Genomic DNA, 15,609 nt, shown 5'->3' with positions numbered 1-15,609 from the left:
GATCTTTGTCCCTTTGTGAACCGGGGACTGTGCGGTAGCTTCTCCTCCTGCACGTGGAATTCCACCTGATGTTCCCCCGCTCCACTGTATCTCTTGTTTATCAGTGTCCAGTTCCGCTATCACTGGTCCAGCCCTGAAATAAACTGCAGACTACCCTCCCCCTCCCTCCCTCTCAGTCACCCCTCAGTCAATGTGGAACTGAAATTACTGTAATGACTTCTATTTATATGGCGCCTTTAATGCAGTAAAATGCCCGAGAGGCTTCCCAGGAATGTTAACAAGCAAAATTTGACACTGAGCCACACAAGGAGATATTGGGGCAGGTGACCGAAAAGCTTGACCAAGGAGGTAGGTTTTAAGGTGTGTCGTAAAGGAGGAAAGAGAGGTGGAGAGGTTAAGGGAGGGAATTCCAGAGCTTGGGACCGAGACAGCTGAAGGTGTGGCTGCCAGTGGTGCAGCAATTATAATCGGGGATGTTCAAGAGCCCAGAATTGGAGGAGCACAGAGATCTTGGAGAGTTGTGTGGGGGGGGGGGGGGACTGGAGGAGATTATAGAGATAGTGAGGGGGTGAGGCCATGGAAGTGATTTGAAAACGAGAATGAGAATTTTAAAATGGAGGCATTGCCGCAGCAGGAGCCAGTTTAGGTCAGTTCCCTGTGTCGGTACTGAGGGAGTGCTGCACTGTTGGAGGTGCCGTCTTTCGGATGAGACGTTAAACCGAGGCCCTGTCTGCCCTCCTCGGGTGGATGTGAAAGGTCCCATGGCTGTTATAGGAAGAAGAGCGGGGGAATGCTCCCGGGTGTCCTGGGGGAAATACTTAACATCCCACCAAGACAATTAAAATATTATTGCTGTTCGTGGGATCTTGCTGTGTGCAAATGCTTTGCTGTTGGTCAGTGACAGGATATCAAGAGGATTTTATTGGGCCGAAAGCGCTTTGGGATGTGCTGAAGATGTGAAAGGTGCTATAGAAATGCACCCCCTTTCTATTCATGTCTACGTTTACCCGTTTTAACCTCCCCTGCCAGTGCTCTCTTGTTCTCAGATCCCAGATTCAATCTCTGGTCTGCACTGAGGTCATTGATTTAAAGTGTGCCTGGCGGTTCAAGGCACCTCCTTGTCGAATTGCTGATAACACCGGTCCAGCTGGGTCTCAGTTCCCTCGGCACGCAGACACCTTCCCCCTCCCCTAGCCCCTGCACGTTGCCGTCACCAATTTGCTCTGTTTTCCAGGTGACTGCTGGCTGCTGGCAGCCATTGCCTCTCTGACTCTGAACGAGAAGATCCTGCATCGAGTGGTGCCCCACGGACAGAGCTTCCAGCACCAGTACTGTGGAATATTCCATTTCCAGGTATCCCAGGAGTGGGGGCAAGGAGGGGTGGGGATAAGTAGGATCCTGCGTAATGTTACTATCATTTCCCTCCTCTCTCTCTCTCTCCACAGTTTTGGCAGTTCGGTGAATGGGTGGATGTGGTCATCGACGACCGACTCCCGGTGAAGGACGGCAAGCTGGTGTTCTTGCACTCGGCTGTGAGGAACGAGTTCTGGAGTGCGCTGCTGGAGAAGGCCTACGCCAAGTGAGTCCGCGCCACCTACCGCTCACGGGGTTCTCACTCACCGATTTCGGTCACGGCCTCTCGCTTGCAAAGGTGCTGATTTTTTGCTGGGCAATAGTTCTGGAGAGGCTCCCTTGGCCCCCATCTCCATTCCTCCTGTGCAAATCTAGTCAGTGAGCATCGACAGGCCAATCAGCCGCAGGAAGCTTCGTAACCGAGTCCAATCTGTCCTCATCCAACGGCCATCCCATGTACCCTGTCCTTTCGGGGGTCAGTAGTGATCCGAATCAGAATCCCAACTTAGTCCCACTCCCTTCACTCTTTCCCCATATCCCTGCAATTTTTTTCTCCTTCAAGTGTTTATCCAATTCCCTTTTGATGGCTCCTGTTGAACCTGTCTCCACCGCTCTATCAGACAGCACATTCTTAGTCCTAACCACTCGTTGCATAAAGTTTCTCCCCCTGTCGCCTCTGGTTCTTTTGCCGATCACTTTTAATCTGTGCCCTCTGGTTATCGACCCTTCAGCCATTGGAAACAGTTTCTCTTTATTTACTCTGTCTAAACCCCTTCATGGTTTTAAACACCTCGATAAAATCTCCTCTTAACCTTCTCTGCTCTAAGGAGAACAACCCCAGCTTCTCCCAGTCTCTCCACGTAACTGTAATCCCTCATCCCAGGAACCATTCCAGTAAACTTCTGCTGTACCCTCTCTGTACTACTTTCAGTTCTAGGCACTGCATCTCAGGAAGGCTTTGGAAGGGGTGCAGCGCCCAGGGTCCAGAATGAAAGGATTAAATTCCGAGGATGGATTAACGTAGCTCACAGTCTTTTAATGACCTTTGATTGAAACACCAAGCAGCACAAACAAAACGCAAAGATGAAAAAGTCAAACAAGAAAGTGTCAGTTCCCACTCAGGGCAACTGGGGGAGGTGAATTTAACCACAGCAGTGTTCTCTCTAATCTGCTCCAACAATCTGGCAGTGATGAGACTGTTTAGCTGCTTGATGAACATTGACGTCTTTTTACTTTTGTGTCAAATAATCACATATCCTGTTGCCTTCAAGATAAGGATCTCGTGGTGTGAACTATCAGACTGCACAACCTTTTATTATTTTGTTGTGGGCGTCGCTGGCTAGGCCAGCATTTATTGCTCATCTCTAATTGTCCTTGAACTGAGTGGCTTGTGAGGCCATTTTAAGAGTCAATCATATTGCTGTGGGTCTGGAGTCACATGTAGGCCAGACCGGGTAAGGACGGCAGATTTCCTTCCCTAAAGGGCATTAGTGAACCAGATGGGTTTTTACAACAATCGACAATGGTTTCATGGTCATCACTTTTACTTCCACATTTATGGATTGAATTCAAATTTCACCATCTGCTGTGGTTGGATTTGGACCCATGTCCCCAGAGCATTAGCCTGGGCTCTAGATTACTAGTCTAGTGATATTACCACTATGCCGCCCGCTCCGCCTGCTGCAGCGATATACTATTTATGTATTTAGATTGTTCATCACGACTTTAAGGCATTCAGATTGCCCCTCGGGATTTCAGTTAGTTACGCCCTTTAGCCTGGTGTCAGACATCCAGTTAACACCCTCCCACCCACTCCCCAGTGAAGGTGAAACGCATAAAAACATTAAGTGTGTTAGCAAACACACCTGTGGCCTATAGACGTAAATAGAATTCAGACTAAGCTGAGGAGCCCCATTGCTGTGCACCAGAGATGTCACTGTCTCCAGATCCAGTCAGCTCTTTACTAATGAATCACTTCTGCTTTTTTCTGCTCCCTCCATCTCACAATGATTCTCTGCATTTCTGTTTATCCATCGTTGCCTGTTTTCATCTGCTGTGTTCTGCCCATCTGTTTATCACGCGGTGTCTGTTCCACTGTGATCTGTTACTCTTTATCTCGGTTTTCTATGTGCATTTTTCTGTTGTTCTCCATCCCTCGCTCTCTGCCTCTTACTCTTTCTCTGCCTATCTAAATTCTCTCTCTCTGCATCTCTCTCTGCTCCTGCCTTTCTCTCCATCTCTGTCAGTCCCTCCCTCTCTCTAAATCTCTCTGCCTGATTCTCTCCAACCATCTCGCTCACTGTCTGACCCTGACTCTCTCTCTCTGTCCCTGTCTCACTCTGGCCCCATCTCTCTCTGTCCCTCTCTCTCTCTGCCTTGCCTCTCTCCCCTGTCTCTCTGTCCGACTGCCTCTTTCTGCCCCATTTCTCTCTTTCTCTGTGCCCCTGACTCTTTCTATGCCATTGACGCTTTCTGTCCCATCTCTCTCTCTCTCTCTCTCTGGCCCCGTCTCACTGTCTCTCTCTGGACGACTCTTTCTGCCCCGTCCTTCTCTCTCTCTGCTCTGACACTCTCTCTCTGCCCCAACCCTCTCTCCTCTCCCCTCCGCATAGGTTAAGCGGCTGCTATGAAGCTCTCTCAGGTGGAAGTACATCAGAAGGCTTTGAAGACTTCACAGGAGGGGTGACAGAGATGTACGACCTCCGCAAATCACCTCCAGACCTTTACAGAATTATCCAGAAGGCGCTGGAGCGTGGGTCTCTCATGGGCTGCTCCATCGATGTAAGTATTCCATCTGAGTTGATCCTATACCGAGGACTGATTCCTGGGAGCTCATAATGCCCTGATCACTTTTGACATGCTCAGAGATCAGCTTACACACCAGGTAAATATTTGGCAGCTGTTACTTATGATACACTAATAATATTGTTAAACTCTCAGAGACTATTCCTCCCTCCTGTATCCTGGTTTGAAATAAAGACTTTAAAATGTCTCCTAGACTAACACATACTTTACCAGCTTCTGAACAGTGTGGGACTTGCATTTCTATAGCGCCTTTCACAACCTTAGGCCATCCCAAAGCATTTCACAGCCAATGAAGTACTTTTTGAAGTGTAGCCACTGTCGCAGTGCAGGAAACACAGCAAGCTCCCACAAACAGCAATGTGGTAATGACCAGATCATCTGTTTTATTGATGTTGGGTTGAGCGATAAATATTGGCACCGGACACCGGGGAGAACTCCCGCCCTCTGCTCTTCTTCCAATAGTGAACATGGGATCTTTTACATCCACCTGAGGGGGTAGATGGGGGCCTCGGTTTAACGTCTCATCTGAAAGACGGCACCTCCGATGGTGTAGCACTCCCACAGTACTGGCACTGGCAGTGTCAGCCTGGATTGGGGGTTCAAACCTCTGGAGTGGGATTTGAACCCACAGTCTTCTGATTCCAATCCTGTCTGCACGCCTCCTTGGTTTGCCTCATTTTCTCTCTTACTGTTCGCTGGGCTTCCACCCGCCTTTCTCAGGATACAAAAAAAAACTACGAGCTGCCATGATGGATCAATCGGTAACTGCTGCCTGCCACGAGCGGACAGAAGGCCCTAGGTTCGACCCTGCCGTGTGCTGAGTCAGCTGACCTTAGCCCCGGGTTGGGGCAGGGCAGCTACAGTTAAAAAGAACAACACCTGGTATCAGTGAAAGTGGCCATGAAGCTGTTGGGATTGTCGTTTAAAAACCCAACCGGTTCACTAATATCCCTTTAGGGAAGGAAACCTGCTGTCCTTACCCAGTCTGGGCCTATATGTGTATCTCCAGTCTCCCTCCAGCATGGTTGATCCTCTGAAGTTACCCAAGTTGTACCAACCACTGCACAATGGTTCAAGAAGGCTCACCGCCACCTTCTCAGGGCAGCCAGGGAAGGGCAACAAATACCGGCCTTGCCACTGACGCCCGGGTTCCTACCCCTTGGAATCCGTACAGTGGGTGTTCGGATTCTCCCTCTCTCTTGATGAATCGTCCACTGTGATTTGTGTGTGTTTGTTTTTTCTCAGATAACCAGCGTGTTCGACATGGAGGCTGTGACGTTCAAGAAATTGGTCAAGGGTCACGCCTACTCCCTCACTGGTGTCAAGGAGGTCAGTCTCTAACCCACTTCGCCTGAAACACGGGAGATGTTGCCGAAAATCCTCTTTTATATATCGGTTTTATTGCAGACATGCAAATGCACACACCTTTCGCGTGGTCCTGGTAGATTTGGGTTCGGGTTTGGAATTTGAAAGAGTTTCTTCTCAAACTGTCTGGTGTTCATTGCTGACTGGCCCGTGATCCTCTCCCCGTTCCCAGGTGCATTGCCGAGGAGGTTTGGTGAAACTAGTCCGGCTACGAAACCCCTGGGGCGAGGTGGAGTGGACGGGACCCTGGAGTGACAGGTGGGTGAGATTCCTAGCGAATAGGCCCTTCATGTTAGAGAACTGTATATGGTCTCGAGCTGGTGGAAGGTGTGCCCTTCTCCATCGATTGAGCGCAGCTGACAGCAGACAAGCCAGGCTTGTGAACGTTCCTTTAGCTCTCAGTTCTCGGAGTACGCGGCAAAATCAAAGGGTGTTGTTGCATTTCCTTTCTCTTCCCTCGGAGAACAGTGCGAAGCAATGGAAGGATTCGTAGACTGATTAAGCAGTCTGGAAGGGTGGTGTCGTTTTTGCATCATTACGCTGTTAGAATGATAAGGCACATAAGGAGGCCATTCTGCCCATCGTGCCTACGTCACCTCTTTGAAAGAGCTATTCAGTTATTCCCACCACCAGTTGTCGTGTAAATAATGTCCGTTTATCCGATTCCCTTTTGAAAGTTACTACTGAATCTGCTTTCAGGCAGCGCGTTCCAGATCACAACAACTCGCTGCCTAAAACGATGTTCCCTCTTTGTTGCCTCTGGTTCTCACTGCCAGTTATTTTAAATCGGTGTCTTCTGGTCAGACCTTCCTGCAACTGGAAACAGTTTCTCCTTATTTACTCGATCAGAGCCCTTCAAGATTTTAAACGCCACGATTAATTCTCCTCTTAGCGTTCTCTGCTCCAAGGAGAACCACCCCAGCCTCTCCAGTCTGTCCATGTAACTGAAGTCCCTCACCGCCCCCCATCCCCACCCCGCCCGGTACCATTCTGGTAAATCTCCTCCGCACCCTCTCCTGGGCCTTGACATCCTTCCTAAAGTGTGGTGCCCAGAATTGGACACAATACTCCCGCTGGAGCCTAACCATTCTTTTATAAAGAATTAGCTTAATTACAGCGCCTTTCACATCACAAAGCACCCCATGAGTGATTATCAAACAAAATTTAACACCGAGCCACATAAGTAGACATTGGGACAGGTGACCAAAAGCTTGATCAAATAGGAGCGTCTTAAAGGAGGAGAGAGAGAGAGAGAGGCGGAGAGGTTTAGGGAGGGAATTCCAGAGCTTAGGGCCCCCCAGGCAGCTGAAGGCGCGGCCGCCAATGGGCGAACAGCAGGTGGATTAACAGTTTGACACACTGCGATGTGAAAGCTCCTTCCATGGCTTCAGTTAAGTTCCTGTGTCTGCGAGCTGTAAACTCAGTTGGCGGAGAGGGGGGGGTGCGGGCGGGGAGAAGGCTGATGAAAGTCGCCCTGCCATCCTGGGAGAAATGTTAACGGCCACTACATGACGGCTAGACGAGGCACCCACTAGCTCGCAGGAGAGCTCACACACTTTCCCGTCACGACTCAGAGGTTTGTACTCTAGGTCACATGAACCGGAAAGATCAGGCGCAAAGGTTTTCACGCCATTCCTCAGCTTGTTCGAACCTCCGCTCCCTTTTGTCTGGCTCCTTCCTGAGAGCTCTCCCATTTACCAGTTTGCCCAAGCAGTTTGCGCCTGGGGCCATTTTCTAACTTTGCGCAGCTGCCTGTCACAGGAAATCGCCGCCTGCTGTTTTCTGTCGGCGTGAAGTTAGCCTGAGTTCCACCTTGTGCCTGGCGCTGACCGCACCCCGTCCCGCCAATCACCCGATCTGGGATCAGACGAACGGCGGGGCTTTTAAAAAGCACACCGCTGCCACCTGGTGGCAGGAGGAAATATAAGAGAGAATCAGCAAATTAAACGGGTGATTTACATCGATATAGGTGGAGTGGGAGACTAGGGCCGTCAATATGACCTTGGAGGGGGTGCAGTGCTGATTCACCAGAATGATACTGGGGCTAAAAGGGTTAACTTATGAGGACGGGTTGCATTGTCTAGGCTTGTAATTCCTTTGAGTGTAGAAGATTAAGGGAAAAACTAATTGAGGTGTTCAGGTGATTAAAGGAGTTGGTAGGGTCAGTAGAGAGAAACTATTTCCTCTGGTGGAGGGGGGGGAGGGAGTTCAAAATCTTAAGGGGGCAGAACCTTAAAATGAGAGCCAGGCCATTCAGGGGTGATGTCAGGAAGCACTTCCTCACACAAAGGGGAGTGGAAATCTGGAACTCTCTCCCCCACAAAACATTGTTGAGGCTGGGAGTGAAAAATTCCAAACTGAGATTGATAGATTTTTGTTGGGTGTGGGTCTTAAGAGCTACGGATCCAAGGCGGGCAGATGGGGCTATGATACAGATCAGCCATGAATGGCGGAACAGTGAGGCGAATGGCCTCCTCCTATGTTCCTTAGTGCAGCCATGTGGGTACCTGCAATAACCAGTTTATGCACATTAAGCTCCGACAGACAGCAAATCTATTGAGTATGTTTTAGTTGAGGGAGAAATATTGGCCAAGAACATCGGGGAGAATTCCCATTTTTCTCCCAATAGTGGTCATGGGATTTTTAACATCCACCTAACCAGGCAGAGGGCCCCTTGGTTTAATGTCTGATCTGAAAGACGGCACCTCCGACAGTGCATCACTCCCTCAGTACTGCACTGGGAGTGTCGGCCTGGATTACATGCTAAAGTCTCTGCAGTGGGGACTCAAACCCACAAACTTCTGACTGAGAGAAGAGAGTAGATTTTTAATTCATTTGCTGTCCTTGAGAATGTGGTGGTGAGCTGCCTTCTTGAACCGCTGCAGTCTGTGTGGTGTAGGTACACCCACAGTGCTGTTAGGGAGGGGGTTCCAGGACTTTGACCCAGTCGGGATGATGTGCAACTTGTAGGGGAACTTGGAGATGGTGATGTTCCCACGCGCCTGCTGTCCTTGTCCCACTGAGTCAGGTTGACAACTGTGACTAGTTTTTACCCAGTCACACTGCAGTAACCATGTGCTTGTCTCTTGTATTGTGCAGTTCAAATGAATGGAACCAGGTGGACCCAGCCCAGTGCAGCCAGATGCGAGTGAAGCTGGAAGACGGAGAATTTTGGTGAGTATCTTGTGTGGGGGAGGGGCGTTAATCCACAGGATCCTCTTGTATTCAGGCGATCTCAAGACACAGAAAGGAGCGGCTTTAATTTTTAATTATTTTTTTCCAGTTTTGTCCCCATCTGTGCTGAAGGCTGCGACTCTTGACCGTGTTCATTCTTTATCATCACAGGTATTCCACCATGAGGGTCCTCATCCATCTACCTGACTAGCACTTCACAGCAGGAACCCTGGCTGATTTTTCTCATCCCTAACCCCAGGATATGCCTCCCCTTACATTACGGGGTTAGATACAGAGTAAAGCTCCCTCTACACCAGTGTTGTCCAACCTTTTCGCGTGGGGGACCACATTACAATTTTTGTCTTTACATAGGGGGCTGGTGAGACAATTTCGGAAAGATAAAGGCATTAAAAATGTATTTTACTATTAATCAAAACAACAACAAATGTACATTTTTGTGAAGAAGCTTTAAATGAGAATTTATTGAATTACTTTCTGTTCACTATGTTGGACACTGATTTAGTGAGATACCTAGGATTTTTTTGCTTACACAAGATGTCAATGTTTGCTTGTAGCGATGTGGAGTGTTCTGGATAGATGTCATCCTGTCAAGAGTGATCTTGATCACTCTTTCTCCCTGTCTCTGTCCGTATGTGCCCCCTCTCTGTGTTACTTTCTCTCTGTGGTGTTCCTTCCTCTGTGTCATCCTCTCTCTCTGTCTCCCCCCCTCTATCATCCCTCTTTCTCTCTCTGTTCCCCTTCTCTCTCTGCATCCCCCTCTCTCTGTTCCCTTCTCTCTATCTCCGTCCTCCTTTCTCTCTCTCCCATTTCTCTCTCTCTCACTCTGTCCCCCCGTCTCTTTCCCCTGTTCTCTCTCTTTCTGAACCCGTTCTTGCTCTCTCTGTCCCCCTTTCTCTCTCTCTCTCTGTCCCTCCTCTTCCCCCTCTCTCTCTGCCTCCCTCTCTCTCTGTTCCCCCTATCTGTCACCCGCCCCTCTCTCTCTCTGTTTTCCCCCCTCTCTCTGTCTGTGTCCCCCTCCTCTCTCTGTCTCTCACTGTGCCCCTTTCTCTCTCTCTCTCTGTAAAGCTTCCTCTATACTGTCCCCATCAAACACTCCCAGGACAGGTATAGCACGGGTTAGATACATGGGGGACTGAGAAATAAAGGCCCCCATGACAAATAATAGATAAAAGGGGCCTGAGGTATAAAGGCTTGCTGCAAAAAAGAACGGGGTTAGATAGAGTAAAAAAAAAAGAAAAAAAAACAGGGTTGGCTGTTGCAATTTAAAAAAATGGGTTAGATACATGGGGACCTGAAAAATAAAGGCCCCCTCAACAAAAATACATAAAAGGAGTCTGGGGTACAAAGGCCACCAAAAAAACGGGATTAGATACAGAGTAAAGTTCTCTCTACACTGCGCCCATAAAAAAATGGTTTAGATACAGAGTAAAGCTCCCTCTACACTGTAACATCAAACACTCCCAGGGCAGGTAAAACACGGGGTTAGATACACAGTAAAGCTCCCTCTACACTGTCCCCATCAAACACTCCCAGGACAGGTACAACACGAGGTTAGATACAGAGTAAAGCTCCCTCTACACTGTCCTATAAAACACTCACCAGGGCAGGTACAGCACGAGGTTAGATACAGAGTAAAGCTCCCTCTACACTGTCCCCATCAAACACTCCCAGGACAGGTACAGCACGGGGGTTAGATACAGAGTAAAGCTCCCTCTACACTGTCCCCATCAAACACTCCCAGGACAGGTACCGCACGGGGGTTAGATACAGAGTAAAGCTCCCTCTACACTGTCCCCATCAAACACTCCCAGGACAGGTACAGTACGGGGGTTAGATACAGAGTAAAGCTCCCTCTACACTGTCCCCATCAAACACTCCCAGGACAGGTACAGCACGGGGTTCACTACCTCTGTAAAAAGGAGGTTAAGATTATGTCTGCAAAGCCCCACTTCGTAGACCTCACTTGCATTGCACAAAGACTTCCTGAGGATATGGTTCGATGAAATAGTTTATCCCTTTGGTTACATCAGGTAGGCAAAATAAAAGATGGAATCTGGCACTAAAAAAAAAACGGGGTTAGATACAGAGTAAAGCTCCCAAAAAAAAACGGGGTTAGATACAGGGCAAGTGTGAAATTATCCACTTTGGTAGGAAGAATGAAAAAGCAGAATATTTTTAAAAAGCTGGGAGACTGAGAAATGTTGGTTTTCAGAGGGAATTGGGTGTCCTTGTACAGAAATGACAGAAAGTTAACATGCAGATAGAGCAAGCAGTCAGGAAGGCAAATGGCATGTTGCAAGGGGGTTGGAGTATGAGAGTAAGCAAGTCCTGCTACAATTGTACAGGGCTTTGGTAAGGTCACACCTGAAATACTGTGTACAGTTTTGGTCTCCTTACCAAAGGAAGGATATATTTGCCTTAGAAAAAGTGCAATGAAGGTTCACTAGATTGATTCCTGGTTCGAGAGTACTGTCTTATGAGGAGAGATTGAGTAGAATGTGCCTATGTTCTCTGCAGTTCACAAAAATGAGAGGTGATCTCTTTGAAGCATTTAAAATCTTACAGTCTTGATAGGGTAGATGCTGAGAGGATGTTTCCCATGGCTGGAGAGGCTAGAGCTAGGGGACGTAGTCTCAGAATAAGGAGTTGGCCATTTCAGACTGAGATGAGGAGAAATTTCTTCACTCAGAGGGTTGTGAATCTTTGAAATTCTCTATCCCAGGGAGCTGTTGATGCTCAGTCACTGAGTAGATTCAAGACTGAGATCGAGAGATTTTTGGGACTGAGGGAATCGAGGGATAGGACGGGGAAGTGGAGTTGAGGTAGCATAAAGGCCATGATCTTACAGAGTGGTGGAGCAGGCTCGAGGGGCCGAATGGCCTGCTCCTGCTCCGATTTTATATGCTCTTGTGTTAACCTTTTCCACACATTCTTCCTCTCAGGATGTCCTTTGCTGACTTCCAAAGAGAATTTAACCGTTTGGAAATCTGTAACCTGACACCGGACACACTGAAATCAGATAAGATCAATAAATGGAGCACCTCACTGTATGAGGGGGCCTGGAGGCGTGGGAGCACCGCGGGAGGCTGCCGGAACTACCCAGGTACGCTTCTCTGATTGGGAAATCCAGGGGTGCAGGACATTTGATCCAAAGGGTTGGTGCCGGCACTGACCCAGCAAATAATCCTGACCACACCTACCCTCCATGTTCTCATCACCCTTCATCCAATCTCAACTTGACTTGACACAATTTCGGTCTTACCCACTCACCTTGGAAATGAGCTGCACAGTGTCACAACCCTCCGTGAAAAAAGCTTTCTCCTACGCTCTTGTTTCAAACCTCTTACATTTAATCTTATATCTATGACCCCCCGAGGTCCCCTCAAAAACCGAAAACAGGCTGGTTCTATCTGCCCTCTCCCATCCTTTACTAATTTTAAACACTTAAGCGCATCGCCCCATCTCTTGTCTATTATATTATACCTCGTGAACAAAGTTACTACTGAATCTGCTTCCACCACCTTCTCAGGCAGTGCATCATAACAACTTGCTGCATAAAAACATATCTCCTCATTTCCTCCCGAAAGTTAATACCAATTACCTTAAATCTGCGTTCTCCAACCCTCCTGCCACTGGAACAGTTTCTCCCTGCCTACTCTAGGGGCTATCAATCTAAGATAGTTACTAATAAATCCAATTGGGAATTCAGGAGAAACGTCTTTCCCCAGAGAGTGGGGAGAATGTGGAACTCGCTACCACGGGGAGTGGTCGATGTATTTAAGGGGAAGCTGGATAAACACAAGTGGGAGAAAGGAACAGAAGGATTTGTTGAGGGAACGAGATGAATTGAGGGATGGGAGGCAGCTCATGTGGAGCATAAATGCCAGAGTGGACCTGTTGGGGCTGAAGGCCAGTTTCTCTGCTGTACATTGTAGGTCATTCTATGTATTGTAAGGTACTGGTAACCCACACAGTGTGCATGAGATCAGTATTGATTATAACTCATTGGCAAAGGACTCTTCATAGCATTTCATCTGGGTGGTTACACCAGCCTCATCAGTGTGCACTCAGTTATTCCTCAAGGAGCTTCAGAGTCTGTACCGTTTATGTATTTAATTACATACTCCTAAAGTAGCTATAATGCACTGACCACATCTGGTTAACCTTCCTTCACTGAGTTTACACAGTAACAACTGTTCATTCACATCTAGCCACATTCTGGATAAACCCGCAGTTCAAAGTCCACCTGAAGGAGGAGGATGACGAGCGGGAAGGGATGGAGTCAGGCTGCAGCTTCCTGGTGGCGCTGATGCAGAAGGACCGGCGCAAGCTACGGACTGCGGGGAAGGACATGGAGACTATTGGCTTCGCCATCTACGAGGTACAAAGGCTGCGGTCTGGGGGGTGGCGGGGGTGGGGGGGGGGGGCGGGGGGGTGGTGGTTTCCATGTAAATGGCAGGTCGTCTGACTGTCGGTTGCCCTTTCTTGAAGGGATGCTGCTCCAGGCCCTCTGCTATCTGGCCTGAGCCTTGCTTTTGTGATTTATCAGCCAGCTGTTCAACTATAGGAGGCATCACGGCTTAGCTCCCCCAACAGCTACCTGTGCACATTTTCCTGCAGGAGTCACTGGACAGCAATGAGGAGCGGGGAACCCTGGCTGATCTCTGTCTACTCCAAGAAAGGGACAGATTAATTGGATTAGGACAGGATATACTGATGAGGTGAGATGAAGCAGGGTAGGAGGAGGCTCGCTTGGTGCTTAAACACCAGCATGGAGTAGCTGGGCTGAATGGTTTGCTTCTGTGCTGTAAATTCCAAGTAATACTCTGGTTGAGGTGCGTCAACTTGGCACAGATGGAACTTGGTCTGTGAAACCCAGTGCCACAGTGGGCAGTGTATTTACCAACAGAGGCATTGAGATAGGGGAGTTTTCTCAAGGACTGTTGTTGCGTGCAGTTAGAGGAGGGAATGAGAGACTAAAATGGATGAGGGTTCAGCAAGTCTGCAAAGTACTGTGGCAGTTGAGAATTTTCCAGCCCTTTTTTCAATGGCTGGTGCTGGTGTTATCCAAGTCCATCATTTTCATTCTTTCTCTGTTTTTCTGCAGGTCCCAGATGAGGTAAGTCTGTCTGTGCAGTGGCTGTGGATTTCGCTGAGAGCAGGTAAAGGTCCCACAATTGTTGCTATATGAGGGGGAGGGATTTAGAGTGCACACATAGTAGGGAGAAGGATAGAGTGGAAACAGAGTAATGCAGGTGTAAGATTTTTAAAATACATTTATGAGCATCCATCTATAATATAATTTCTCCTACTCCCTCTCCTGCGTCTTCTGAGGTCTCGTTCCACAGGTGCTATGCCCAGTAGCTCTCCTTTATGTTCAGGACAAAATTAGCCAGATATTCGAGCATGGTAGGCATCACAGCTGAAACCAATCCTTTCCGCACCCAATCTCATCGGCACATGTTTTCCATCAAAAGAGAAATCACTGAATGGCAATGAAGAGTGGGAAAAACGCCAACTTATTCCATTCGCTCGTGCTAGTCTGAGGTGCTTCTGTTAAGTATAGGAGCCTTGAATGAGACAGGCAGTCGAAGCCAGGAGCTCCCTGGTGTGTACGGCTCAATGTCGGGCAAGAGGGCTTATTGACTGTGGAGGGGGTGGATTTCACCGATTGCCACTGAGGCGGTGTGGAGTGTGGTGCTTGTTAGTGACTGACCCATTGAAAGAGATATGTAATTAATCCCACTCCCCTGATCTTTCCCCAGTGCAGCGCATTCCAGATCACAACAACTCGCTGTATTTAAAAAAAAAATTTTCCTCATCTCCCCTGATTCTTTTGCTAGTTGTCTTAAATCTGTTCCCTCTGGTTCACAATCCTCCTTTTCAGTGGAAACAGTTTCTCCTTATTTACTCAATCAAAACCATTTATGATTTTGAACACCTCTAATAAAGCTCCCCTTACGCTTCACTGCTGTAAAGAGAACAATCCCAGTTTCTCTTGTCTCTCCGTGTAACTGAAGTTCCTCATTCCTTGGTCAGTCTCCTGCTATATTTTCCTGCGTTCTCGTTGTGTTGCAGTATGTCGGACAGTCTGCGGTCCACTTGAAGCGGGACTTCTTCCTGTCGCATAGCTCGCGAGCCCGGTCCGACCTGTTCATCAACCTCCGGGAAGTCAGCAGTCGGTTCAAGCTGCCCGCCGGGGAGTACATCATCGTCCCCTCCACCTTTGAACCCAACAAGGAGGCCAACTTCTGCTTGCGGGTCTTCTCGGAGAAGCATGCCTACTCTGAGTAAGTAGCAGGATCGAAGACGGGAACCCGCCGTGAAAGGAAAATCCTTGCATTTGTACGCAGCGTCTACATGGGAGTGACCGCCAATGAAATTCTTTGAAGGGCGGCCATTATGTAGATGGAGGCGGTGAGCATTTTGCACACAGCAAGATCCCATGAAGTGAGGTGAGGTTTTGACAGTGGTGGTTGAGGGAGGAATGTGGGCCTAGCACACCACCCTGCTCATTAAATAGTGCTGTGGAAGGTTTAGTGGCTGCTGGAGGAGGCGGATGGGGCCTGGCTTTAATGTCTCATCCAAAGGATGACCGCACTGTCAATGCTGCACTCGCTCAGTACTGGAGGTGAGCTCACGGCTGATGTGAAATCCTCACAACTGACTGGGAGATGTGATATAGATTAAGTGCACAAGTCCTGGAGTGGGAAGTGCAGGGCTATGGGCCGGATTCAGCCGTGGCTCAGTGGGTAGCGCTCTCTCTCTTGCCTCTGAGTCAGAAGGTTATGGGTCTTCTCGGCGAAGCACGCCCACTCTGAGTAAGCGGCGTTCAAAGACGGGAACCAGCTGTGAAAGGAAAATCCCTACATTTATACGCAGCATCTTATC

General features: G+C 48.6%; 2 protein-coding genes across 2 annotated transcripts in view; one reads left to right on the top strand and one right to left on the bottom strand.

Annotated features, from left to right (window-relative positions):
• tm7sf2 (transmembrane 7 superfamily member 2) overlaps positions 1-15,609 on the bottom strand; it is a 558,775-nt gene that overhangs the window by 65,205 nt on the left and 477,961 nt on the right. The gene's annotated exons all lie outside the window — the stretch shown is intronic.
• Positions 1-15,609, top strand: part of LOC137355847 (calpain-1 catalytic subunit-like) — a 63,250-nt gene that overhangs the window by 37,064 nt on the left and 10,577 nt on the right. Inside the window, exons 4-13 of the mRNA XM_068021430.1 lie at positions 1,235-1,353; positions 1,446-1,579; positions 3,966-4,134; positions 5,404-5,487; positions 5,696-5,781; positions 8,623-8,697; positions 11,661-11,821; positions 12,930-13,099; positions 13,826-13,837; positions 14,797-15,008. Coding sequence (XP_067877531.1) covers positions 1,235-1,353; positions 1,446-1,579; positions 3,966-4,134; positions 5,404-5,487; positions 5,696-5,781; positions 8,623-8,697; positions 11,661-11,821; positions 12,930-13,099; positions 13,826-13,837; positions 14,797-15,008 — 1,222 coding nt within the window. The remainder of the gene's footprint in view (positions 1-1,234; positions 1,354-1,445; positions 1,580-3,965; positions 4,135-5,403; positions 5,488-5,695; positions 5,782-8,622; positions 8,698-11,660; positions 11,822-12,929; positions 13,100-13,825; positions 13,838-14,796; positions 15,009-15,609) is intronic.

This window comes from Heterodontus francisci, chromosome 44 (assembly GCF_036365525.1).
Source record: "Heterodontus francisci isolate sHetFra1 chromosome 44, sHetFra1.hap1, whole genome shotgun sequence".
Taxonomy (NCBI): domain Eukaryota; kingdom Metazoa; phylum Chordata; class Chondrichthyes; order Heterodontiformes; family Heterodontidae; genus Heterodontus; species Heterodontus francisci.
Note: the sequence above shows the minus strand (reverse complement) of the source record. Positions and strands in the feature narration are given on the sequence as shown.